The sequence below is a fragment of the Spea bombifrons genome, chromosome 6, assembly GCF_027358695.1.
Source record: "Spea bombifrons isolate aSpeBom1 chromosome 6, aSpeBom1.2.pri, whole genome shotgun sequence".
Lineage (NCBI taxonomy): Eukaryota > Metazoa > Chordata > Amphibia > Anura > Pelobatidae > Spea > Spea bombifrons.
Genome location: NC_071092.1, coordinates 48,463,874 through 48,491,672, shown reverse-complemented (window position 1 = coordinate 48,491,672; position 27,799 = coordinate 48,463,874). Strand labels below are relative to the sequence as shown.

The 27,799-nt window shown below is 42.6% G+C and overlaps 1 protein-coding gene across 1 annotated transcript in view; it reads right to left on the bottom strand.

Moving 5' to 3' along the window:
- The window catches only part of TNNI3K (TNNI3 interacting kinase), a 49,490-nt gene continuing 21,691 nt past the window's right edge, over positions 1 to 27,799 (bottom strand). Inside the window, exons 18-25 of the mRNA XM_053469725.1 lie at positions 27,468 to 27,520; positions 26,286 to 26,338; positions 23,570 to 23,702; positions 19,791 to 19,900; positions 10,714 to 10,773; positions 9,551 to 9,720; positions 1,907 to 1,986; positions 1 to 256 (exon numbers count right to left, since the gene is read on the bottom strand). Coding sequence (XP_053325700.1) covers positions 180 to 256; positions 1,907 to 1,986; positions 9,551 to 9,720; positions 10,714 to 10,773; positions 19,791 to 19,900; positions 23,570 to 23,702; positions 26,286 to 26,338; positions 27,468 to 27,520 — 736 coding nt within the window. The 3' untranslated portion in view covers positions 1 to 179. The remainder of the gene's footprint in view (positions 257 to 1,906; positions 1,987 to 9,550; positions 9,721 to 10,713; positions 10,774 to 19,790; positions 19,901 to 23,569; positions 23,703 to 26,285; positions 26,339 to 27,467; positions 27,521 to 27,799) is intronic.

Here is a 27,799-nt window from a genome sequence, read left to right as displayed (position 1 = left end):
TTGCAAAAAAAGTGAAAAATATTTATTTTTGAAATTCCACATTATGAGATTTTAATAAAGTTATGAGAAGATCTTGTTTAACGGCTTTCCGCCGAGTCCCCGGATCGTCCGGCCGCACCGTGACGCCCCGTGATGCCCAGTGACACCCCGTGAACCGATCGCTGCTGCTGATCCGTCTGTCAGTTACCGTCTTCGAAGCTGCTGCTCTGACAGCAAGAATGAAACCGCATCGAGCTCATGGGATCGGACACGTAACCTGTAAAATACAGAGAGGGGGGGGAATGAACTGATGTGAGGGGCCCGCAAACTATAATAAAGAGAGGGGGGGAGAGAGAGAGAGAGAGAAAGAGAGAGAGGAGGAGGGAGAGAGAGGAGGAGAGAGTGGGGTGTATGATGGAAACATTTAAATGATAAAGGGATTTAACAAAGGAGGAGAAAAGTTACAACAAGAGACCTGAATCTAGCACTAGAGGATCAGAGACTGAGATAGAATGGAAGGAAGTTTTACCCAAGAGGGTAGTAGATAAGCTAAACAGCCTCCAAGCAGAAGTGGTAGAGGCTAATACATTGAGCGGATTTTAACATGCATGGGATAGATATACGGCTATATGACTAGATGGGGGCCGATCTGCCGGCAGGTTCTGGGTTTCTATGCGGCAGCCTGAAAAATAATGTCCAAACTAACTACAAGCTGTCGGCACATTCTAGCCGCACCGTGGGAGATTCCTCGATACGATGGATATGGGCATTGGGATTAAAAGCCTTGAAACTTTGTTTCTGTATTTTGTTTCTGGGGCTCTATCTGTGAGGGCGCCGGGGATCTCTGCAGCAGCGGCCGATGGGTTAATTCTGTGAATCATTTGGAATCCATCAGCAAAGCCGTGGGTGCAAATATCCAAATCCCCAAACATTACTGCCGGCCGACTGCGCCCCCAACGGGTAGACTTCATCTCTATTGCTGGAAGTCACCAAAGTTCACGAAAGCAGTGGATAACTTAGACGTTACAAGCTGTTTGCGCTGGGTGGCCGGGACTGTCTCGCCTGCTTCCAGACACTCATCAGGTGTAGACAGCCGCTCACCCCTCGTTACTACGATCAATAAAGAGAATTCGATCCCTTCTATTGATCTGGAGTCACTCGAATTAAGTGTCCTTCAGAAGCCAAAGCTCCGCATCGATAGGAGATCACTGGAGTTTATTGGCTCTTTAACTCGTTACGAAGATGGAATCGTTTAGAAGACAGAGCCCCATTAACTTTTTTAGCGTTTGTATCGATCCAGATACAGACGAGACGGTTTTGCCTAAAGTGGGGTAAAAGACAAGTATCTGACTCCTCTGATCAATGTCATTGGTTTCCGATGACTGCAAACGCCGCAGGACTGCCTGTCCAGAAAGAATATCAATCGCGAAGCGCGAGAGGCTGGGAGAATCCGGCAGGAACATCCGCAGGAACCGCCGAGCCGGCATATTTTATCTATCATAATTCTAATATTTATGCTTTCATTAACTTGCGACCTTCAACTAAGACAGAGGACATTCCGCTCATTTACTAATCGTGATCAATAGGACCCATTGTTTACATTTAACCCTTTGTAAGTCACTGGGGTGAGGAGGCCCTTCTTATTTTTTTCCACATATTGGAATTTCTATAAGATTTTAATATATTTAAATCTAAAAATATATATTTTTTTTACCCACCCCACAAACTGAACTGATAACAATGTAGAAATAAAAAATATATTAAAAAATGTAATTACTTTTATCCTCGAAAGGGAACTTTATTTCTATGTAGCAAGAGTTTTTTTTAATCTTTAATGCTCTTTAAAAAAAATGACTTTTTCTGTATTGAAATTATGGATACGAAAGCCGATTCCCCGTTATTTTGGCCCATTTTGTCCGCAACGTACCGTTTTTGTCGATTGGAGGGTACTGGAAAGATTTCTTCATTTCTTCTAAAGACAGACCGTGTGCCGAAGTTTGATCGGAGCTACAAGATATTAAAAAAAACATTATTTTTATTATTATTTCTATGCCCCGGAACGCCAGGAATAATAAAGTCAAGTTCATCGTAAATTTAAAATATCAGTAAAAAAAAATTAATAAAAATCTCTCTTTTCGTTGTCAGTGATATTTGAGACAATGTTTCCAATGTCTTTGTCCCCAAATTTGCGCGACATGTCACTGAAACGTGAAGCGGGGCCTCCGGCGATGACCGGCGAGTCCAGAACGAGGACGTTGTGATGATAACGTCTCCTGGGCTACAGACTGAAGACATAAAAGTGGAAAAAAACATACAGAATTCGGGAAATAAAATGTTTGGAGGAGGTAAAATATTCCTGCGGAGAATGAAATGCTTGGCCCGCAGAACTATTACACCACGAGGTTCATAGAGTTATTGGGAGACTTCTGAGGTCTTGTGTGATCTCGCGTATGAGCGCAGGCCGGTAAAAGGTATCATTAGCTTCTATAGCCCGTATTCAAAGAAACACATTGCTTGTACGTTGCTATCAGCACAAAGCCCCCATTAAATATGTAGCAGTCATTCTACGCCGCTGCCTGTTGTCCGGGCTGCGTGAATATTTTATCGGCGATGGCGTTCGAGGTCTTCTTCCTGGTGGTGGTAGGACGGCCGGCGGTGCTGGATGTTTTCTCCGGGGTAGTTTGCAGGTAAGACGAAGATTTATTTCAATCTCACTCAAGCCTCTCGAGTGCCGGGGGGGTATATGAAATTGTGACGCCCCGAGAGCCCAGGCGGATAAGTGGAACAGCCTCCCAGCAGAAGTGGTAGAGGGTAATACAGTGAGGGTATTAAACATGCATGGGGTAGACATACGGCTCCTGAATCTAAGACGAGACCAACGACTGATTAAGGTTTGAGTCTTTACAGCAGGAGAAACAGGCAGACTAGACGGGGGCCGAATGGGGCCGATCTGCCGGCAGGTTCTAGGTTTCTATGTTTCTTACTGTGTATTACCCTCTACCACTACTGGGAAGCCGTTCCACTTACCCACCACTGTTTTCATATTTAATCTATGCCTTTAGCTCCCAAGGCTCAGCCCTTCATAATGCATAACGACGTTGGAAAAATATTCAACTCTTATATAAAATGATTGTCTGGATTTCCGGGCTGCAATGATTAGATTTGGAGAAGTGACCCATATATATATATTTTTTCAAGTTTTTTTAGAGAATTTTAATGCTCTTTAGGATAAGCGCAGCCTCGCGTTTCACGAAAAGATTGAAAAATCAAGGCAGGCGACGCTTCGGTGGTTATTGTAACTTCTTCCCCAAAGTAATGTTTTCTCAATGTCAAAAGCATAAGAAAAAAAAACATTGGAAAGTTGATTTTGTTAGAAAATACCGAGCGGCGACAGAAATGTATTCCGGGTCCATTCAGAGAATTTGATGCTCTTTGTTGGGAGACACCAAGGGCTATTGAGTTTAAATGCTCCATAAAACCTGATGTGCCCATTGGGCTAATGCGGCTCCTGCTCTGCCTGCGCCTGCCGATAATGCGGACGGTGACCTTGTGGGATGAAACGGCATCAGCCGCGGCGTCAATATTCATTTCAATAATAAAAACGCTTTAATAAACATAGTATTTGAAATTGTAGGAGACCAAATTTTACCGTCTGCAACATATCGTATATTAATGTCACGCGGTAACACAATATCACAGCGAGCATCACAATGTACTGCATAATAATAATCATAATAATAATAATCATATGTAATATCAATATATTACTACTACTACTACTACTAATGTATATAATATCACTATACTACTACTACTACTACTAATGTATAATAATATCAATAATGCATTGTAATATAATAATAATCATAATACCGTATTGGCTCGGATATAGGCCGCCCCCGTATATAGGCCGCACCCTAAAAGTTTGGTGCTTTTTTAAAGAAAAAGTTTTTTTTCTTTAAAAAAGCACCAAAAAAAACATGCTGCCACTGTCCTCCCCCCCGAGATATGCTACCACTGTCCTCCCTCCCCGCGATACGCTGCCGCTGTCCTCCCTCCCCGCGATCCGCTGCGCTCCCTCCCCGAGATCCGCTGCCCTCCCTCCCTCCCCGAGATCCGCTGCCCTCCCTCCCCGAGATCCGCTGCCCTCCCTCCCCGCGATCCGCTGCCCTCCCTCCCCGCGATACGCTGCCGCTGTCCTCCCTCCCCGCGATACGCTGCCGCTGTCCTCCTCTGCCCCCCCTCCTCGACTTACCGGAGCAGACTCCCGGGTGTCTTGCGGGGCCGGCGAGGGACATCTACGCAATACGCGTATGCAACTTCCGGTACCGTTACCGGAAGTTGCATTTGCGTATTGCGTAAATGTCTCCCGCCGGCCCCGCAAGACACCCGGGAGTCTGCTCCGGTAAGTCGGGGGTGGGCAGAGGTAAAACGCTTAGATAACCTCCCGTGCCGGCACCCCCCCCCCGTGGGAAGTGCTGGCACGGGAGGCTGTCTGAGCGTATCGGGGAGAAGGATGCAGGTCCCCTGCACCGCTGCGGGGGATCTGTATCTTAACCCCGCTGCCTGCCCGGCGCCCGGGACTGCATGTCCCGGGCGTCGGGCGCTAGACCCCGAATATAGGCCGCACCCCCACTTTAAAAACTTAAAGTGGGGGAAAAAAGTGCGGCCTATATTCGAGCCAATACGGTATTAATATATATAATATAACTATACTACTACTAATAATAATATATATAATATCAATATACTACTACTACTACTAATGTATAATAATATCAATAATGCAAAGTAATATAATAATAATCATAATATTAATATATATAATATAACTATACTACTACTACTAATATATATAATATCAATATGCTACTACTACTACTACTACTAATATATATAATATCAATATGTTACTACTACTACTACTAATATATATATATATATACCGTATTTGCTCGATTATAAGACGAGGTTTTTTTCAGAGCAAATGCTCTGAAAAATACCCCTCGTCTTATAATCGGGGTCGTCTTCTAATCAGACCTCAAATAGAGGTCTGATTAGGAGACTAAGATCCAGATCCCCCGCACCGCTGCAGGGGACCTGGATCCTCCTGTCGTCGCCCCCGCCCCCCCCCCCCCCCCCCACACACACACACACTTACCGGTGCTTCCGGAGGTGGAGTTGGCAGCGGGGGTTTGTATGCGTCCGTCGCAAATACCTTCCCCGACTGTCAGAGATCAGAGTTCAAGAGTTCCTGATCTCTGACAGCCGGGGAAGGTATTTGCGACGGACGCATACAAACCCCCGCTGCCAACTCCACCTCCTTCCGGCTGCCGCGGAATGAGACGTCAACCCGCTGCCCCGGCAATACAGCAGGAAATTGGAAGCACCGGTAAGTAAGTAAGTAAGTGTGTGTGTGTGTGTGTGTGTGTGTAGGGCATTTCTGGAATGCCTTACACCCCTATATGCCACTCTGGCACTTAGGGGGTTAAAAGGCATATTATGGGGCAGAGTGGCATATAGGGAGGTATAATGCATTTCAGGAGGCAGAGTGGCGTTAAGGGGGCATTTAATAGAGCACTCTGCCTCCTGAAATGCCTTATACCTCCCTATATGCCACTCTGCCCCATAATATGCCTTTTAACCCCCTAAATGCCAGAGTGGCATATAGGGGTATAAGGCATTTCTGGAGGCAGAGTGCTCTATATAATGCCTTTTAACTCCCTTAATGCCACTCTGCCTCCTGGAATGCCTTATACCTCCCTATATGCCACTCTGCCCCATAATATGCATTTTAACCCCCTAAATGCCAGAATGGGATATAGGGGTATAAGGCATTTCTGGAGGCAGAGTGGCACATAGGGGGTCAAAAGGCATACCATGGGGCACAGTGGCATATAGAGGGTTAAAAGGCATATCATGGACCACAGTGCCATATTGGTGTGGCAAGCCTGGGGGCAGATGTGCGTAACTGGGGGACAGGTTGGAAAATACAAGAAATAAAAACAAAAAAAAAATATTTTTCTCAATCATAGCTTTTATTAAAAAAAATAGTTTACATGAATTAACATTTACTGGTAAAACTTTTTTCCTTTAGGGTCGTCTTATATTCAGGCTTTTTCTTTTTTTCCTAAGTTAATATTCAGATTTTGGGGGGTCGTCTTATAATCAGGGTCGTCTTATAATCGAGCAAATACGGTATATATATATAATATCAATATGCTACTACTACTACTACTACTACTAATGTATAATAATAATATAATCAATGTATAATAATAATCATAATAATAATCATATGTAATATCAATATACTACTACTACTACTAATAATAATGTATAATAATATCAATAATGCATAGTAATATAATACTAATAATCATAATATTAATATATATAATATCACTATACTACTACTAATAATAATATATATAATATCAATATACTACTACTACTACTACTAATATATATAATATCAATATGCTACTACTACTACTAATGTATAATAATAATATAATCAATGTATAATAATAATCATAATAATAATATAATACTACTACTAATAATCATAATACATATATATCACTTGGGAGCTAAAGGCAATATACTATCAATATACTACTACTACTACTACTACTAATAATATCAATAATGCATAATAATATAATACTACTACTACTAATAATAATACCGGTATATATCAATATAATACTACTACTATTACTACTACTACTAATGTATAATAATAATATCAATAATGCATAATAATAATAATAGTATATAATATCAATATACTACTACTACTAATAATAATATCAATATAATAATACTAATACTACTACTAATGGTACTACTATTACTTCTAATGGTACTACTAATAATGTATAATACTACTACTACTGCTACTACTAATAATAATGATACTACTACTAGTACTTCTAATAATGTATAATAATGATATATAATATCAATTTAATACTACTACTACTACAAACAATGATACTAATACTACTACTATCAGTAATGCTAACACTACTACTAATAATGTATAATAATAATAATAATCATAATATAATAGGCTGTGCCAGATGATCACAGCTCAGATCCCTGCTTGAATACAGGTGACATCATTCTAAAACCTTTACCATTCCTCCCGACTACCCATTGGAGCTTGAGCTTGTCTCTCCAGAACCTGGCAGCATAATAGTTATAACCTTGGCAGCCCCAAAACGGCAGAATAAGTTTTGTACCCTGATGAAAAACACGTTAGAACTTTGTGTGCCTCATCCATTTTTTTAAAACCTTAAAAATACGAGTAAAAAAATTCAGTAGAGTTATTTTTAATGATTTATTTTAAAAAGGAAAGCAATGAAAGCAAAGTAAGGTGTTTTGGTCCCATTGATTGTATTACCATGCAAATATCTCTGCAGTGAGTTCCAGCGAGCCGGGGTAAAATATTATTTAAGATTATTATACATCAAATATCTTCTCGTCACGACATTCAGGAGCGAGTTTCTGTTTTAGATTTTGCTGAAATCAAAAGTCACGTGATTTGCATAATCTGCTAGACTAACAAAAAAAAGAACCTCCTGCTTCTTGTTCACTTATTATAAGAGAGGGATTTATGAGAGATTCCCGATTCAATGTTTCTTGTTTATAGTGGCGGCTTTATGTATTTTTTCTTAGTTGTTTTAAAAAAAAGTTTGACCCTGATTTCACCGACTTTGAAGGGCAAAAAAGAAACTCATTAAATATCCAGAAAGAGTTTGGACCGATCCGGCTTTTACTTGGATAAAATGTTTTGTTTTTTTAGGTTAAAGACGCCTTTTATGGCATTGTTTTTAATCGATTCATTCTTTTATTTTTTTTGTTTCTTTTTCATTTTGAATATAGGAAGTGATATAAATTTACTAGGAAATAAATAAATAACATTTGTAACTATGCTACACCTAGTAGCCTTTTTCAAAAAGAGAGAGAGAGAGAGAGAGAGAGAGAAGGATGGAGAGAGTGCGAAAGGAAGAGTAAGATTGAGAGAAAGAAAGAGAAACACAGAGAGAGAGAGAGAGAGAGAGAAAGAGAGGGAGAGAGAGAGAGAGAAAGAGAGGGAGAGAGAGAGAGAGAAAGAAAGAAAGAGAGAGAAGGATGGAGAGAGTGTGAAAGGGAGAGAAAGATTGAGAGAAAGAAAGAGAAACACAGAGAGAGAGAGAGAGAGAGAGAGAGAGAAAGAGAGGGAGAGAGAGAGAGAGAAACAGAGAGAGAGAGAGAAAAGAGAAAAAGAGAGGGGGTGAGAGAAAGATAAAGAGAAAGAAAGAGAGAGAGAGAGAGAAAGAAAGAGAGAGAGAGAGAGAGAGAGAGAGGGGGAGAGGTGAAGGGAAAGGAAGATGGGGAAAAAGGGGGATTGAGAAAAGAGGGACAGAGAGAAAAACAGAAAAAGAAAGAGAGAAACCAAGAGACACAGAAATAAGGATAAAAGGAAGTGTAAACAGCAGCAGAGACATGAAAAGAAGAGACAGTCAAACAAGGAAAGACAATAAAAGAGAGACATGGATTTAAAAAAGATTGAATAATAAGAGGCGGCGCGACGAAGGAGCAGAGAGGCAAATAAAATGCGAAACGGATGACTAATAAGGGAATAATTGCAGCGCTGAGAACTTTAGGGGTTAATACCGAGAGACAGCATGAAAACACTGGGGAGAGCAGTAAAGCAAAGACGCCGCGGGGTTATAGACAGGCCGGGGGGGACCGAGGGGGATCCGGGCTGGAGGTTCTAGACTCAGATCTCACTTCATTCCGTTTTAATAAGACGGGTCGGTTTTTTTTTTAATAAAATTGATATTTCTGAGGCGTTCGTCACGACCGGATTCTAAACTTATTCATTCTTTTAAGATCAAAACACGAGCCGTCTGGGGAATTTCAGATTTAATTATGTGGAGAGAATAAACAGGAGCGAACGCTGAATAATTGATTATGTGAGCATTCCGAGCACCGCAGGTAGAAATTAATAACCAGATAATTTCACAGGAAATTGTCCGACCCCAGAGACGTTCCCTCCAAATAACCCCGTGTTTTGGTTTTTTATAACAAACAGACTCCGCTCCGATGGCCGCTGCGGGCGGTTTTATTTATATATTTATTTATTTAGGTTTTTGGCGGTTTCGGGGAAGCCGAGCGGTAAATGATTTTTTTTTTTAAAAGCTCTTTTAAATAAACATATACGGCGATTATAAGCGTTCCCGAGAATTACAAAACGGACGGGTTTGTCTCGCATTGAGCGCAGAAAATGATTATCAATAAAAAGCCGGTCATTTCATGACTCCCCATTTGGTTACGGTAATAGATAACGGGGTGAAATAAGTCCCAAGGTTTGAACAGGGATAATGGTAAAGAGATCCTATGCCCATACATTCAGAGTCAGAGTAAAGTTACACTTTGTTGGCATAGCTCCCAACAGTCTCGGTCTTTGTGGGAAATTCTAATTTTCAGGCACTGTCCCTCTTTTTGCGAGAGGTGGGGATATTTTGTGATCTTTTGTGTTATGGAGTTTGCCATTTGCTTCATGCCATCCACTCACCTCTGTGACCAAACTGAGTATGACCTGGAGTTTAAGGCATATTCTAGCTCAAATCGGGTGCGCAGCGCGGCAACATGACTGCGACCGGGCCCCCCGCGGCCCACCAGGCAATCCGAGGAGGCTGAAGGTGATAGAGAACCACTGCTATTACTAGAGGCTGGAGACATCAACTACAAGAGAGAGAAAGACATAAAAAGGATTAGCACCAAGAACCGTTATACATCATAACATCTCACACAAGGTGTGGACGCCATATACTTCCTGTACCCAGCCGGACATCACATACTTCCTGTACCCAGCCAGACATCGCATACTTCCTGTACCCAGCCAGACATCACATACTTCCTGTACCCAGCCGGACATCACATACTTCCTGTACCCAGCCGGACATCACATACTTCCTGTACCCAGCCGGACATCACATACTTCCTGTACCCGGCCTGACATCACATACTTCCTGTACACCACAGGACATCACATACTTCCTGTACCCAGCCGGACATCACATACTTCCTGTACCCAGCCGGACATCACATACTTCCTGTACCCGGCCTGACATCACATACTTCCTGTACACCACAGGACATCACATACTTCCTGTACCCAGCCAGACATCACATACTTCCTGTGCCCAGCCAGACATCACATACTTCCTGTACCCAGCCGGACATCACATACTTCCTGTACCCAGCCGGGCATCACATACTTCCTGTACCCAGCCGGACATCACATACTTCCTGTACCCAGCCGGACATCACATACTTCCTGTACCCGGCAGGACATCACACACTTCCTGTACCCAGCCAGACATCACATACTTCCTGTACCCAGCAGGAAATCACATACTTCCTGTAGGACCTAGAAGGACATCTTGAAATGACACATTCCTTTCACTCGCCATTAAACATTAAGTGAGAATTTAAAAAAAAGAAAGAATAAAAAGCTATAGTGACAATAAAATATGATAATATGTGTTTTATGTCATTCATTCATTCATTCATTCATTCATATAACGGAACTAATTAATCTAGTATAAATAATGAATTGTCTACATTATATGTATTTATCTGACTCCCCGCCCCCAGCCACGCCTCTAACCACACCCCCTGACATGTGGTCTTGTATATATTGAGTAAACGGTAAAACTGGTTATATTTAGATACCTCGATGTTGCAGAGACATGCCTCGAGATTGGTCACGACTTCGGAGAATTCCGGCCTCCCCTGGAAATCCAGGACATTCTTAGTGAATACATTATATCCCCAATATTACTCTATTATTTATTGCGCAACAAGCATGCGACAATATCACGCCGTCTCATTTCCAAATTGAGTAATATTAACACAACTAGATTGTTAAAATGTTAAAAGACATGTATCCATAGTACCCATCAGAAATAGTTGTTTGGTCTGAGATATAAACAGACCAAAAATAATCTATATTCCATTACGGTATTTTTATTATGCCGTGGACTATAGAAAGTAAATGCAGTTGGACGGAAGGTTGAAAAATGATTTTTTTTTTTTGCGGTAGATGTCATGGAAACCTCCTTGGTAACTCCCAAGGGAGAAAACATAGAAATATGGAATCTGTTAGCGGATCGGCCCCATTCGGCCCATGTAGTCTACCTATTTTTCCCGCTGTAACGGCTCAAACCTTAATCAGTCGTTGGTCTCATCTTAGATCCAGGAGCCGTATGTCTATCCCATGCATGTTTAATACCCTCTACCACCTCTGCTGGGAGGCTGTTCCACTTATCTACCACCCACTCACTAAAGTAAAGCTTCCTTACATTCCATCTCAGTCTCTGACCCTCTAGTCAAAATGAAAAATAGCACAGGAATGATGTCTTTCCGCTAGCAGGTCCTGACCTTGTGTTCTCTTTATTAACACTGAAAGACAATCAGAGGCTGAGGTTTTTTTAATGTTATTCCAGCCCATACAAAGTTTCTCATCATCAGCCCTCCGTCGTCCGGAACGAAAAACATAAAGAGCAAAGAGAAACGGGGGAAAGAAAATTGTGTGGAAATAGCAACAAGGTTTCTTCTGCGATTGTTCGGTTGTCATCGGAATTCCGGGCCGAGGCTCAGGTGGCCTCAGAACGCTTTTATCTTTCAATGAAGTTTTATGGATGGGGATCAGAGAACCTTTATTAAAAAATAAGTAATAACATTGGTGTGAAGGCGATGGTTTTAGTGGACGGTTAGGACCGGCTTTCAGGTCAGTCATCTCCTGGATATGGTATAAAGGTTATAAGCAGTCAAATTCCATGGAACGAGATACAAAAGCTCTGTGTATAGCGGTGGCGCTTTAGCCGAAGTAATTAACATGGCGCCATATTTTCTATCATGACCCCTGAAGTAAGTTGATTGACCACCTAGCGGAGGACGGACATCTTTCTTCTCTCCAGCTCCAGGATGTGGGACCTTCCGACTGACCATGAGATAAAAGTTACCTGCCCCTGTACCACGGGACCAGAGAAAGGAATCGGTTAAACAATGGACATTAAGAACCGATACAACCTCAAGATTCCGATGGAGTCAAGTGGAGGATCTTGGGTATCGTGCACGCCAGCTGTGTACCAACTATGGTGGAGGATGAGGGACGTCTTTAGGTGTTTGGGGAATCACTTAATACTCATCATAAAAAAGGCTCTGGAAACACAGTTTCGATTCTAACGATAATAATATAATTATAGTGCAGTTATTGCCAGGAGTGAGGAAAAGTATCGACGCCAGAGGTGACCTGACGGTTACTCAGCACCCTGGTGTCCAGGTAGCCGAGGCTCTCAGAGCCATCCGTGGTCACCTTACACGACCCTGAGTTTACAGCACGGCCGCTCGTAGGTCACGGCTTCCCGCGAGGGACGGCTTCATGGAACGAGACAGCTTTGTTCTTGTGATTTTAGTGCTTTTTATTTTTTCTAGAACGTAAAGCTATGGCTCGTTGTCACTTAATTGTTTGTTAGGGAATAATTGTTAAGTGCAATAAAGATTGATAACGGCACAAACCCAACGTGTACACCGTACAGCGAGACACAAGAAGTGTTACAGAGAGTTTTCATGAAGCAGAATTCCAAACGGAACGTCGTCGTCTCATAAGGTGCTTCTGTCATCAGATTAGCTTTTTGGTGTCATTAGTAGAACCTACAAAGACTTTAACAATAACCAAACCTTAATTATTACGGCTGGCGATATAATGTCAATATCCATCAATATTATCTCCGAGTTATTTAGCTTTACAAAGAAAAAAGAAAAAAAATTCAAGAACCTCACTAAATACTGAAGATTTTATGTCTGGATTTCACCCAAATATCGTCAGCCTCTGTCAGTGATAAAGCGTTCCTTCCACTTCACGGCCTCGGGTCCTGGCAGCGGAATAATACCGTTTCCAGCTGTGTTTACGGATTTTGGTTTAACGGTACACAAAAATCTCATCAAATTTGAATTAAGAGAGAATCAGACTGTTAGGTTAACGCTCGGCGGTTTCCGAGCCGCGGCTCTCGAGAAGCCTTAAGAGTTTAGATTTATGGAGAAAATCCATTAACGGCGTCCACCAAGACGCTTTCCAGGATCCGCACCAGCCGAAGGAACGATATTTCTCAAAGACGTTGACTGGAAAAGCCCAAAAGATCCTTATTTTTTCTAAATTATGATCAAAACTGCATTGAAATTTTTTTTTTTTTAATCCTGATTCACTTAATAAAAAGATTCCTACAGGACGTCACTAGAGCGCCCCCCCCCGTTTACTCCGATTGTATGTGATCATATATATAACATACTCTCAGAGCAAAGAGACAGGCGGGACAATTAGTGGAGTCGCAGAACTTGACCGGCGCATGTACAGGGAAAAAGAAGATGGTGGCAGAGTGATGCGCCGTGCATCACTCTGCCACCATCTTCTTTTTCCCTGTACATGCGCCGGTCAAGTTCTGCGACTCCACTAATTGTCCCGCCTGTCTCTTTGCTCTGAGAGTATGTTATATATATGATCACATACAATCGGAGTAAACGGGGGGGGGCACTCTAGTGACGTCCTGTAGGAATCTTTTTATTAAGTGAATCAGGATTAAAAAAAATCCCCAGACACTGGGGGGCTTGGCGAGAGTAATGAGAGTGGGAGCTGGGAAGGGGGAATTTCGTTCTGCGTCTTCAGCTTGTTGGTTCACACAGATGCACCGGTAATTATTTAGTGCACACATGAATGATGGTTTGTTGAATATGAGATATTCAGGGCACTTCTATACACTTTTCTTTTTATGAAATTACGCAATGTTTTTGTCAAGTGTTTGACTCTTTTTAACCCCTTAATGACAAACCCCGTATATGTACGGGCTCAAAATGCATTGTTTTCAATGGGTTTAGGGACCGCCCATTGTCCTTAAAGGGTTAAACATTCTTTTCCTTGGGCTGAAGATCAGGACTTGAGGGCATCACTTGACAAGGTTGAGTTTTCTTCCACAGTCTGCACCTTTGGGATGCCAAGGTGGGGGGCAGTGACTTCTCATTGTTCAATCTCCTGGTACTCAAAGGGTGCTTGGGCAGACCTCATTGCCCCCCCAGAGTAGTTTTTTTTTTTTAATTTTCAAAACCTCCATCCAATAGGGCAGGGATGGAGGAAGAGACGTACGGGGGTCTTTGCCTCTCCAAAGGGTAATTGTTGGTTCCCTTTGATTAAAAAAGGAGTTCCCTCTGTTCTTTTGAAAAAATATTTATAATTATATATATTAGGGAGCATTTTTCTTTTGGTTTACATTTTGTACGTTTCAGGCGAGGGCATGTTCTTGCTTAACCCAAATGTGTTGTACGCACTTGAGAACAACTCATAACGTTGGAGTGGACAGCGGACTTATTCACATCCGATCAGTCAAGTAAACCCTTAACCTGACCACTCAACATTTTGGTGAAAACACTCAATTGAGCGTACATGTGTCCACTCGTGTAATTATAGTAAGTATACTTACGTTTAATCACTTTAACCCCTTGATGACAAAGCCCGTACATGTACGGGCTCAAAAAGCATTGTTTTCAATGGGTTTAGGGACCGCCCATTGTCCTTAAGGGGTTAATGGTCAAAGAAAGGGGTCAACATGACAGCTTTACTTAATATTTTACGTATCAATGTACTTATAAATTATACTATTTAGAAATATTATTTTTATAGTTTCCTTCATGTCAAAATAGTTTCCAAAACAGGCTATGAGGCTAAATAATTACTATTTATTTTTATGTATTTTTACAGGAGTCGTTACTCCGAAGTATAAATCAGGAAAGATAATAACGATGAATGAAACCATCCCTGTCTAATGATTCAGGAATTCCCGGAAGATCCCAAAGATCCCTTCCTCGGTCAACATCCCCAAATCTATATTTTTAAGGGATATCCAACCCAACGTCACCCATGGAAGACCGCATTTCAAGGATGGCCAAATCCCACTGCCGTCTGTCGGGAGACGAGTCGTGTTACCAGCAAAGCTATTTTATTTGCCTAAACTGTCGGCTGATCCAGCTGCCGCCGCTCTGCCGGCCCTCTGCCCCGGGAAACACGCGGCAAACTAACGAGATGGATTCCCGTTCAAACAGTTTCCGAGGTATAGGCAGAGACTTTAATCCGAGCGGCAGCCGGAAAGGTGAACGCACCACCGACTTACACAAACTGTCACAATGTAACAAAGGTAAGAGTCTGACAGAAACCTCTCTAATCCTCCAATATCTGCTATCCGGTAATTCCTTCCCTCCGCCAGCCGCGAATGATAAAAAAATTAAGATCCGCCGGATCAGACGGCTTTGACTTTCTCTGACTTGCTTGCGTCGTAGTAAATAATTAGGTATTTTTTGCATTCTGTCTTGCATTTTGCATTCTTTGCTACGTCGTATAGTTAGGGATATGAAAATGTCTCACAATTACTGAAACATAACTTTTATTAAAAGTTTAGAAGTTGAAAAAAAAAAAAATTATACAAAATGATTTTTTTTTCATTACGCCTTCAGTTATTCATTATTTTTCCAGATATATAATTTGGGGTCTTTTGGTTTAGTTGAGTATTTAATAAAAGTTATGTGATAATATTCGTGAGACCGACCATATTGCCTGTGGGGCGTGGGTTACCCCCATCTTTTGTTGCTCCCCACATTTTACATTTCCATTTTTTTTTACATTGTAGAGTTAAATAGAAACTAGTTCCGTATGTAGTTACAAAATCATTATGTTGGAACTGGGCGGTTTAATATTTGGGGTAAAGGAGTCTTATTAAGTTAAACCACAACATTGTATGAAAAGTGATTATTATGCCGGAATCATTATTCCAGGGTACCTTATAATACCCTATAATAAAACACAACGGCAATTTATTTACCCCACAGAAGGCGCCCACGGCTACAGCCTACTCCGGTCTTACCAAAAAACAGCAGCGCTCCACCAGGCCCAGACTTGCCATAGGGCACTCCGGGCACGGGCCAGGTGGGCTGCTAGCCGACAATGCCCCATACTCAGTCAATCTGTACATATCCGGCCGCCGGCTGCACTTATGTCCGTTGGGGGCAACTGGGATTAAAGGGCCGGGGCAGCCTCTCCATCCCCAGTACGGACCTAGAAAGCGCCCAGACAGGGCTCTGATAGACAGAGTTGGGTCAAAAGCTGGAAAAGAACCCTAAAACCTTTGCCTGCTTTGGCAGAAACTTCAACATTTTATACGATGCATGTAACGTGTCCTAAAACATTGGACATTGCGACATCATGAAAGGTCACGTTAATTAAACGTCTATGGAATGACCCTCCATCTAATTGGAAAAGGGCTCCCCATGACAAAAAAAATGTCCACCCCAAATCCCGCAGTACTTTCATGCTATCTGAATGTTTCCCAGACACGTATAACGTTTGTCACTTGTATTTTAGGTCTCGAGCGGGTGACGCACCAAAGGAGATACAACAAACCCAAGTCATTCATGGCCGAACAAGACAAACTCCACCAAACAGACTCCTACCAGCGGCTGCCCAAACCAGAAGCGAACCGCGTCAGGTACGGGCACGTTCTTCACGACAAGACTCCTCCGGATAAGCAGAGTCGCCTGAAAATGAAGATACATTCGGTGAAACCGCCAAACTACGGGAATCAATCACGGAGGGGGGGTCGCGTGTTTCTTTTGGATGAGAGGAGGAATATTTCTTTACAGCCAGACAGCGACCTTATCTGTAAATACATAGACATGGACTGTGATAAATTAAAGGACCGCAAGAGACAAATTACTCACCAACAGGCAGAAAATGTAAAGTTTGAGGAACACAAAATTCAGACCGATGACACAGAAAGAAATTGCTTTTTGAAGGATGACAGCATTCTGTCTTCTCCTAAAATACAAAGAAGGCAAATGCCGAAGAGCGTTGGGTTTTATATACCGGATGTTGGGGATGAGGCGGACGCGGCGGTCACGGCGCCCGCATCCCGCAGAGACCGCTTCTGCAGGACCCACCCGAGAAGCAGGTACCTAATCCGCATTCACAACGGGCGAGGGCTCGTAAAACAGCCGGGGCACCCTCTGGATCCCCTGGAGAGCGTTTGCCGTTTACGAAACAGAAGAGAACTTAACGATTACTTAACGGTCAAAGTAAATTTACAGCCGTTTCGCCAAACGAAAGGTCATCCGAGCTCAGCTACCCCGGCTGGTTCGGAACCTCCAAAAACGGCTCGTAGCTCCGGAGAAAAAGCTCAACCTACAAAGAAAAGCAAAATGAGAGCGTTTAAAGATGCCGCTGTACAAACGACAACAGTAACGGCACGCGCCATGGGGGGCGTAATAAACGGTGGTCCGCTTCTGGCCGATAACGGTGAAAAGATGGAGAAATCAGAAAATAACAGTGAAGAAAAGGATCCGTGTGCCCCGGAGAGCGAGGAGACTCCATACGTTGTATCGCAAATGGCCAAAGAGGAGACAGGGAACGTGTCTTGTGCTCGGGGCCGTGATTTACAAAATGTTTTGGGGGACGCCTGCGCGAACCCGACGGAAACGCAACGTTCAAACGCGCTCAGCGAACAAGAGAGTCTGATATCCGAAGTCAATCATAAAGGAGAGATATCAGCGGAGCGAAGAGAAAAACATGCTGAGTACGGAGATACGGAGATACAGAGCGCGGCTGAGGAGCTCGGGGAGGAAAAAACATCTTCTAGCAAAGATAACGCTCCGTCCCTCGGAGGAAGAGAGCGGGGTGCGAGCTCGTTAAAGGCTAGTGGCGTTTCAGCAGAAAAAGACAATATATCACCCGAAAATAACGCCGGCAGTGACACGAATACCGAGGGCCGGCCGCCATCGACGGGTGATAATAAGATGGCCGCTTATTTACAAGCCAACCGCGAGGGTAAAGTTAACGAGCTGGATCGTTCGTACAGAACTGATGATTCCGTGGCACAAAACACAATCGATGCAGCCGTCGATAAAGGAACGGATAATGAGGATCCGTTACCCGCCGGTCCGTGTACCGATTGTCTAACAGAGAAGACCATGAGGGATGCTGATGGAAGAGGAGAACACAGAGTTCCACAAATAGAACATCACGTAAATGGACACTATATAGAGGATACGTTGTATGAGGATACATTGATTGAGGATACGTTGTTTGGGGATACGTTGTATGAGGATACTCTTTCCGCAGAGCAAAGGTCCAGTGGATCTTTGGGAAACGAGGAAGCATTGGTTGGGCTTGACCTTGAAGTTAGAAGTAATGAACACGCGCAGAAGGGTTATCTACTTGATGGCGCTAAGGCTGCTCAGCGAGATGGGGGGACGCTGGTTAAAGAAGGCGACGAGTCTCATGAGTCTCACGAGGAGAACGAAATCCAGACAGGAACTGAGAACCCAGGAGGTCTTAAAAGTCGAGAAAACAATGAGCCAAGATCTAGACAGCCATTAACGACACGCGCTAACGATTCCCCTTCGCACACACAGCGGAACGAGCAGAGCAACTCAAATAACAACCACAGCTCGGCCGAGGCTTCTGGGAAAACGAGAAAGAAGCGTCTCAGCCTGTCGGAGAACTCCAAAGTCATCATCGTGGTGGAAAGCCGAAGCGAGAAAATCGACGTTCAAAAGTATCTGAGCGAGAGAAGCTCAAAGCCCCCGATTTGGCAGGAGACAAATTCCTCGCGTGACGAACCCGACGGCGCATCGAGTGACAACCAGAGAAAGAGAATCTGCCTCATCCTCCCGGAGAAACCCAACGGCAGGGAGACCAAACGAGCCAACAAGAAAATTAAGTAACAAACGGAAAAAGTTTCTTTGATGCAGGCTGAACACTTTTTTTTTTAGTGTCAGATACAATCAGCCTTTGTTTTGCAAACACGTCCGGCAGCGAACATTTAACGAGGGCGCAATGACTTCATGTGACCACAAGGTGGCGCTATCTAATCTCAGATTGTAAAATACGTTTTTTAAAGGACTCGCTAGGCGTTCCGTCGGTCAAATCAATCTATATCTCCAGCTTTAATGCGAGTGATTACGCTATGACTGCTATCACACGCCGCAAACAGGATAATTCAATTGCGTTACTCATGTAAGGACACAATCTTTCTTTTTTGTTTTTTGTCTCCTCTGCGATTCTCGATCATTTGACGGACATTCAGTTCTATGGAAGCCTCTGAATCGATGGATTCAGGTGAATTGGGATCGCAGGCGCGGATTTTACTACTTACATCGCCGGTTACACCGTAAAGTATCTTCAAATTGCCTCAAAATGTTAAGAGTTAAATAAATATATGAATAAACAGTTGTTTGTAAAACAGTATCAGTCCATTATCTCTCCCTCTATGTGACTAGGAGAGTAGGAGGAAGATTTGTAACGTCTGGGGTGAGACCAACATATTGGTTTCCAAGGTAACTATATGACGAAAATGTGTCCGTGTGAATCATCTGTTTTTATGAACATTAGAACATATGCATGGGTCCGTATTGCTGTTATATAATGTACATTTTACTGAAAAGGTGGTGGATAAGTGGAACAGCCTCCCAGCAGAGGTGGTAGAGGGTAATACAGTGAGGGTATTAAACATGCGTGGGATAGACATACGGCTCCTGAATCTAAGACGAGACCAACGACTGATTAAGGTTTGAGTTGTTACAGCAGGATAAACGGGCGACTAGACGGGGGCCGGATGACAATATCGATGACATCCCCAGCCTTTCCATCAAATAAAAAAGGAGTATATTGAGCAGGAAAAGCCAGCAATGTGAACATTAAACATTTTACTTACTTCGGGGCAGGCGTTCCAGCCTCTCATTAATAAAGAAGATATCGGCTTCGGGATGGAATATCCGATCGGCGGTCTGACGTGATGATACGCCATGTCAGCAGCGGCTGCGGCTGCAAGAAACACAACGGGTTTCAGAACGTTAGTCTGGATTAAAAGTCCGCTTCATGCAACCTTAATCAGTCGTTGGTCTCGTCTTAGATTCAGGAGCCGTATGTCTATCCCATGCATGTTTAATACCCTCACTGTATTACCCTCTACCACTTCTGCTGGGAGGCTGTTCCATTTATCTAAATTCAGGAGCCATATGCCTATCCCACACTCCCAGCAGAGGTGGTAGAGGGTAATTCAGTGAGGGGATTAAACATGCATGGGATAGACATACGGCTGCCCTTCAACCTAAAATCCATCTGTCTGTCTTTATAAAGCAGGGATTTATTAATCTTCCGTCAAACCTCCCGATCTCTACATGCAAATATCTCGCCGAGAACCTTCAATTACCGTCTTATAACCGCATCGCCTCCATCAGCGGCCGCCATCAGATCGGAACATTAATTAGAAGCAGAAAAGGTTCGTTGCCGATTTGTCGCTGATCTACTAAGCTCCTTGACCGTCGAAAGCTCCGGAATTTTAAGAAAAGGCTCTGGGCTTCTTTGTTTATAAAAGTTTTATTTCTACTATATGTTTTTCAACAACAACAACGTAAATATGGAAAGAAAACATTACATTTTGGGTAACATTTGACTTAATTACCCCGGGCAAAAAAGGGATTCAGTGCAATGATTTCTAAAAGATGTGGTCTAAAGAAATATTAACGCTTCAGAGCAGGAAAACATTATTTTTTAGTATATTAAAAACAGAATATTAAGTTATTATTAGAAATAACAAATTTGACAATGTAACAAAATCTCATGAATGACGGCCCCCACACGGCTCTAAAGGATCCTTAGGGAAACCATGACTTATCAAGTCACCTGTCTTCAAGCAGGGATTCTATCTGGTAGAAAAACAACAATGCTTTTCATTTGATGACTTGTTCATTTGGATTCGTACAAATTGCAAATTTACCGAATTTTGGCAAATTTGTACGAAGCCACGAAAACGAGGTCAGACCCTCACAAAGCAGACAAAAACGAAGCAAAAAGCTTTGCAAAATTTGCAGGCCCTTTCACACACACTCACTCATTCACTCGCTCATTCTCTCTCTCATTCTCGTTCACTCTCTCTCATTCTCGTTCACTCTCTTAATGTTTCCCTACCTTCTCTGCCAACCACTTCCGCTTCTACATCTTTTTGTTCTTCATCTTCTCTGTTTTATCTTTTAGCTTCTATCTTCATCTGCATCTCCCCGGCCACCACTTGGCACAAACTTCCGCCGAAATGATAGCTCTTCTGGTGATGTCACCCAAAGCGCCGGCATTTTGGCAGAAGTTCACCCCTCCCCCGATCACTTTGCCGGAAGTTCCCGCCAGCTTATACTCACAGAAATGCGGACGAAGATAAAAAAGATGAAAGATGAAGAACAAGAAAATGTGGAAGCAGAGGAGGAAGTGGTCGGCAGAGAAGGTAGGGAAACATTTAGAGAGCAAGAGAGAGAATGAACGAGAGTGAGTGAACGAGATTGAGTGAGAATGAATGTGGGCACCGTTGCCCGAAAATGAATGGGCTTAAAACGAACCAAAAAATGAGTCTGAATAGTTTTGGCACCATTTGCACGTTTAGTAAAAAGCCATAGAATCTGCCCATTTACCCTGAGTCTGGGGTAAAAACCCCTAACCCATTCAACCCCAGACCCTAACAACTGGTCTACTAATCCTAAAATCACGGGACTTGGGTACTAAACCCCTGAGTCTCCGAGGGGTGAACCCTAGCAGTTTCCAGGCGCCATGTTCAATATCATTCTTTGCACCGTAACACACATTACACTCATTCTCATTGGTGGGATTTAAACATGCGCGGCGTACGGCCGGGCTCTTTAATCATTTTGTTGTGACTTTTATCTCTTTTTCTTCTGGGTCGATAGATTTTTATACCAAGAGGAGCGAACGACAACGTTCTATGATCAGATAATATTGCTCTGGAACTGGGTTCCGTGAGTTCATTTACTAATTGATGCCGCGCTTTTATCTGAGTGAGGGAACGCGGCGTGCGGCCCGGGCCTTTGATCGTTATATTCTCCAAATCTCTAACCCTCCGAACGCTCGCCTCGCATCACTTCTCATCTCTCGCACTCTACGCGCTGATTGAGACAACCAAACAACTCGCTGTATTAAAAAAATACCCCCCCCCATACAATTAACAATCATCCGTATTTTATTATGGGAATTTGTCCTCAAATTCACTTTTTTTTTTTAAGGTTCCTTACATTTTATTTTGATGCACTTTGAAGCTGTGACCCCTTTTCCTTCTCATTATAATCAGATTATAACAAATACTCGTTAGATGGGGTTGAACCCAAAATATTTTAAAATGTTCAGTAAAGTGTAATATTTTCTCCAAGCGCACAAACCACCCCCCCCCAGAAAACATTCCTTTTCCGTTTTGGGTTTAAAAGATCCCGGAATGTTGGCGTCCGAACGTTCCTAAATGAATCTAATCTGTTACCTGCACGGACTACTGTATTTTGAATAAAAATAATAGTTTTTCCTCCTCTTATAGAAAGGTTAGTCGGCAGAAATGAACGAAATCCGTAATGTGTTCACGGGAGAGAAAATCTCATCAAATATCCGGATACGGGGGATTTTTCAGTAGATATCGCGGCAGCGAAGGTCACAGGAGAGGTTACGATGTTACCGGTGAATCCAACCGGCGGCCGAGGTAATGATTATGGAGGACGGGATGTCGGCCACAAAGGAGGCAGCGTCTGAGATCTCGATTTATCAGACTGGGCCAAAAAATCTTGATTTTAGCTAATTGTGGAAATAATATTTAGTAGGAAAATAAATGATGTAGGGGGAGCTCTGTATGCCGGGTGATTACGGGGAAAAGGGGTTATTTTTACCCAGAATATAACCCAATATAGTTCCCATCCCAGAGCTTTATATTTATCATATATCTGAAAAACTGCCACAAAATATCTTATATGTTTAAACATAAAGGCGCTTTTTAATGCTCATTAATCTTATTTTTTACTACTTTATGGATGATATTATATATATATAAACAACTAAATACCGGACACAGGAGATTAAAATCAAATTCTGTTCAATTACACAGATTTTTTTTTCTAGTTTAAGGCTAAAAGCACGCGAGACCCTAAATAATCTCCCGCAATCCCCGTGTAGATATTAAATATGTAAATGGCCGCGTGGTTACATGTAATTAAACATGTAAATTGTCAGTAAAATGTAATAAGCAGATATTTATAGCTGGGTTGAAGATCACATGGTTATAAATATGCATGGATATATATAGATAAATAAATATATTTGTGGAGCTCTTTAAGTTACGCAGAGAGCTCTTCGATGTTTACACAATGATGTCTCGTTTCACGTAGATTGTTGTAAATACATTTCACCTAAAAGTTGACCACTTTACCCCGTTAATCTATTGCCCCCCGGGCAGTTCTTAGTAAATTTATTTGGAATCCGGCAGCCGACTTGGTGGACGGAGGTTCTACCGGATCCAGCGGAACCCTGCGGGCTTCCATGGAACGCCGAGATACCGAGAGTTACCTTAATAGCCAAAAATGGGAACAATTTGCCAGGATTCCATCAACCGAATTCTGAGCTGACAACCGCAGATTTAGTCATTGAAACCCATTAAAAACCCGCAAAAAGTACCTGGTTTCAGATGAGCAAACGGAACTTCTCCAGTCAGTAATTCCCAGAGACACAAAGCGTAGCTAAATACATCAGCCTTAATCGTGTAGCGCGTGGACTGACTGAAGACCTCAGGAGCCATCCACCGAAGGTTCTGTAACGGAAGAACAAACGATGCGTGGTTAATATGTTGCAGAGGGGTTATTGTCATGGTGGGCGCGCGGGGCAGGCCTGTCCTCCGAAGTCGAGTTCGTTGAGTTGGACATTGAGTTGTTGTCCTGTTGATATCAAGTTGAACTTCCTAGACATCGAGGAGCACTCAACAGCTGGTGAGTTGACCTGAACTGCTATTGGGTTTTGGTGAGGCCGTCAGTTGAGTTGAGTTTGTCATGCAAGTCTACCATGGACATTGGCGGCCATATTGGCCGTAGGGTTGTTTGGTGTCTGTCATCGGTATTGAGTTAACGGTCAACCTCAAGCTTTTGTGAATAGAGCCACTTGCGTTACGATGGCAGCCGGGTCAAGAGGATCTGTAGTCAGATACAGTTTAACCCCTTAAGGACAATGGGGGTCCCAAAACCCATTGAAAACAATGCATTTTGAGCCCATACATGTAAGGGCTTTGTCATTAAGGGGTTAACATAAGAAAAATTTAACGACCTCCCCATCCTTAAATTCTAGAAACACAAGGGAAAAAATATTGGTATTTAGAAAATATGGAATTACAAGAATATGGCCGCGTTTCTACAAAAATGATGTCATTTTCATTTACAAAATAAGAAATGGCCTTAAACGTTCGGGAAATTAGAAAATGTTTAGTGTGACTAAAAAAGCGGCGGACGAAATTTCTTTGTTGTTACAAATTTTATTTATTTTTTATTCCCCCCGTTATATTTGTTTAATGTCGTGTTTTACCAGAGCTCTTACATAATGGCAAGAATTTAAATGAGAAAAAAATATACAATAAATATTTGGGAAATCTCCTTCTTCCTGAGTTTTCATGCGCGATGCAGAAGGCAGCCTGGATAAGCAAACTGCATTGTGAGTTCATGGAAAGTTCAGCACTTTATAGTTGTACCGGGAGTCGAAATAATTATACGCAAATAATTATATGCACACTGAGACAGTCATTTCGGTATAGTGGGGTTTTTTTTTTTAACTGTTTTAGATTATTTGCGTGTTTATTTATTTTTTTAATTTTCCCACGGGAAGGCGCTGTTACCGTGTATTATAACTAAGAGATTCCGTCCAATTGTTATGAACACATCGGAAGGTCCGTTAATGGGCGATTTACCATCGTGTTGAGTAAACAGGAGCAGCCATTTTTATTACGGAATTACCTGCTGGCTCTAATGGACCTACACGGGACGGGGAATATTTTGAGCACAGATGAGCTGAAGGTGAAGAACGAGAGGCCATGATCTAAAACGCAACGGTCAGGGGCTGAGGTGGAATGGAAGGAAGTTTCACTTTACTGAGAGGGGGGTAGATAAGTGGAACAGCCTCCCAGCAGAAGTGGTAGAGGGTAATACAGTAAGGGGATTAAACATGCATGGGATAGACATACGGCTCCTGAATCTAAGACGAGACCAACGACTGATTAAGGTTCGAGTCGTTACAGCGGGAGAAGCGCGGCGATTCTTCGCCATTGAATGGATCGGCATCCCAAAGCCAGGCCTCGTTATTAAAAATCCTTCTCCTTATCGTTATTCATGTTTTTGTCATTAAGTGCGGCTGTTAATTAGAACTTTCTGCACTCGCCGCTGCTATAGCAACAGGCGGACGGTGTGTTTCTGTGAGGAACGGGACGTTGACATGTTTTTTACTTTTTAAATGCAGTTTAATCCAAGTCTTGATACTTTACGGGGAAAGCGCATTTATTGTATTATTTTTGGTTCTGTTAAAAGGGGGAGGACGAGGGGATTAGCGATGAGTCCGGGGCCACGCGCTGCGGGACCCAATCGGGAGCGGCGTTAAGGGGTAATTATTATATAGAGCCGTCGGCCACAAATCCACCAGACGTTTGCCTTTACGTTTCTTTTTTCTCCTTTCTGTCTTTCTTTCTCTGTCTTCTCCATTCCATTTCCTCTCTCCTAACCCGTTTACCTCTTCTCCCGTCTATTTTTCTCCTTATCTTTCTCTTGTTTCGCTTTTTTTCTTGCGTTCTGCTCTTCATTTTCTCTCCACTCTCTTCTCTTTTGTCTCCTGTCTTTCTATTTTCTCTCATGTCACTTTTTCCCTCTCCTTACTGATTCTTCTCTTTCCCCTCTTTCTCTTCTCCCTCATCTTCCTTTTTTATTTGTTCATCTCTCCATTCTCCCACATCATTCTCCTTTCTTTCTTTCTTTCTTTCTTTCTTTCTTTCTTTCTTTCTTTCTTTCTCCCTCTTCATTCTTTCTACTATACCAAATATTTCAGGAGTCACCAGCGAGACCGCACTCCCAGGCACTCCCTCTTCGTGGAACGACTTGGCACCCTGGTGACCCCACCAAAAATTATCACGGTATGAGATACAGAGGGGGGGAAAGCGGGGCAGTTCCCAGGGAAGCCGGGGTCCGTCGCTCCTTTTACACTCAATTAGCAAATCTCACAAGTTTCTCCATTTGGCCTCGAAATCCCCCCCCCCCCGATGTCCCGGAAATCGAGAGCCGCATCGGGCCGGTAAGGATTTATGAGCAGGTGGAAAATTATTAAACAAACAAATCTTATAAAAAAAAAATAATAATAATTTCCAAACCCCAGGCTGTTTGGTCATGTTGTCCTCGTCCAGTGACTGCAGGAATCTTGATTCTGGTAAAAACAAATAATATGCATTCTTAAGCTGGTGAACCGGAGGTATATATAGAAAATAAATAGAATTATTGAAATTCTCTTTATAAACTAGATCAGAAAAGAGCCGATTTAAAGGTGTTTTCCAGAATAACAAGTTATTATGTAAAATATGATGTCACAGAGTTCAAATACAGTCTGATATAAAAATACGTTATGTCATTGTATATAATATTCTCTAAAATTCATTTAGCATAGTAATACGGAAGCTCCTATATGCTGGTATTTTCACCCAGGCAATTCATTTTATTGGTACATTGAGCTGACACTCTAAGTGTCCCACATGATTTTTTTTCCATGACTTGACAGTCCTCTGAGGAACCGTGAGACACAGTGATGGTGGTTTTGGGGGTCTCCATGGCCCACCAAGCATTGTGTGTCTACAGCTGAGTGACCGTCCATCCATCTCCGTCTGCCGTCTGTCTCTCTCCTAACAAGCCCCGGAATCTAATTTTTTTTTCTTGTAATGTCGCCAACATTAGCAAAGCTGGGTAAATGTTTCTAGGGGGATTAGCGTTTTTCTCTGTGAAATACATTCATTTCAATCTGAATGTTAAACTCTGGTATTTGTTCCTGCTATCGATTAACAGCTAAATCCTCTTCTCTGCTTCTTTTCCCTACTGCATTGAGGCCTAGAGACAGAAGAGCCACCATAGAGAGGTACCACAGAGTGTCTAAAAAAGATGTACCATAGAGAGGCGCCATAGAGAGGCGCCATAAGGAGGTACCATAGAGAGGCGCCTTAGAGGGGTGTCATAGAGAGGCACCATAGAGAGGTGCCACAGAGTGTCTTAAAAAGATGTACCATAGAGAGGTGCCATAGAGAGGCGCCATAAGGAGGTACCATAGAAAAGTACCATAGAGAGTTGTGTCAGAGAGGCGCCATAGTCAGGGGGTTCTATCAGCTTCAGTTAACTAATTTCTTCTTTATTGGTTATTTACTTTCCAGAGGTTCAAGCGCTTAATGTCCCCTTTTTATATGAATTCCCCCGTGGATCGGTTTCCGATTCTCGCACGAGTTTTGTCGTCTCATAGTAAAACATGAAATGTATAGGAAAAGAAGAATCGTATTAATTGTCGGGACGCTCACCTCCGAAATCTGCAACGACTGCGTGGCCGTCCTCATAAAGCAGGATATTGTGGCTGAAAAGCAATAAATGGGGTCACTTGTTATTTATCTCAAAGCTCTCTGGACTTCATTAGAATGTTAAGAAAAAGAAACTTTGTATTTTAATAAGCATTAGAACCGATTATACCGACTGTTACCACAGCAGGACTGGAGAATGGAAAAGGGACAGTCTGAGTAATGAGGTCGATAATCAAATACGAAGCGCGATAAATCGTCAAATATTAAATAACGACCAAGAAACCAAAAACTGTTACATTTTAACAGGAAGTCGGGACATTATTTGGAGGAGTTTG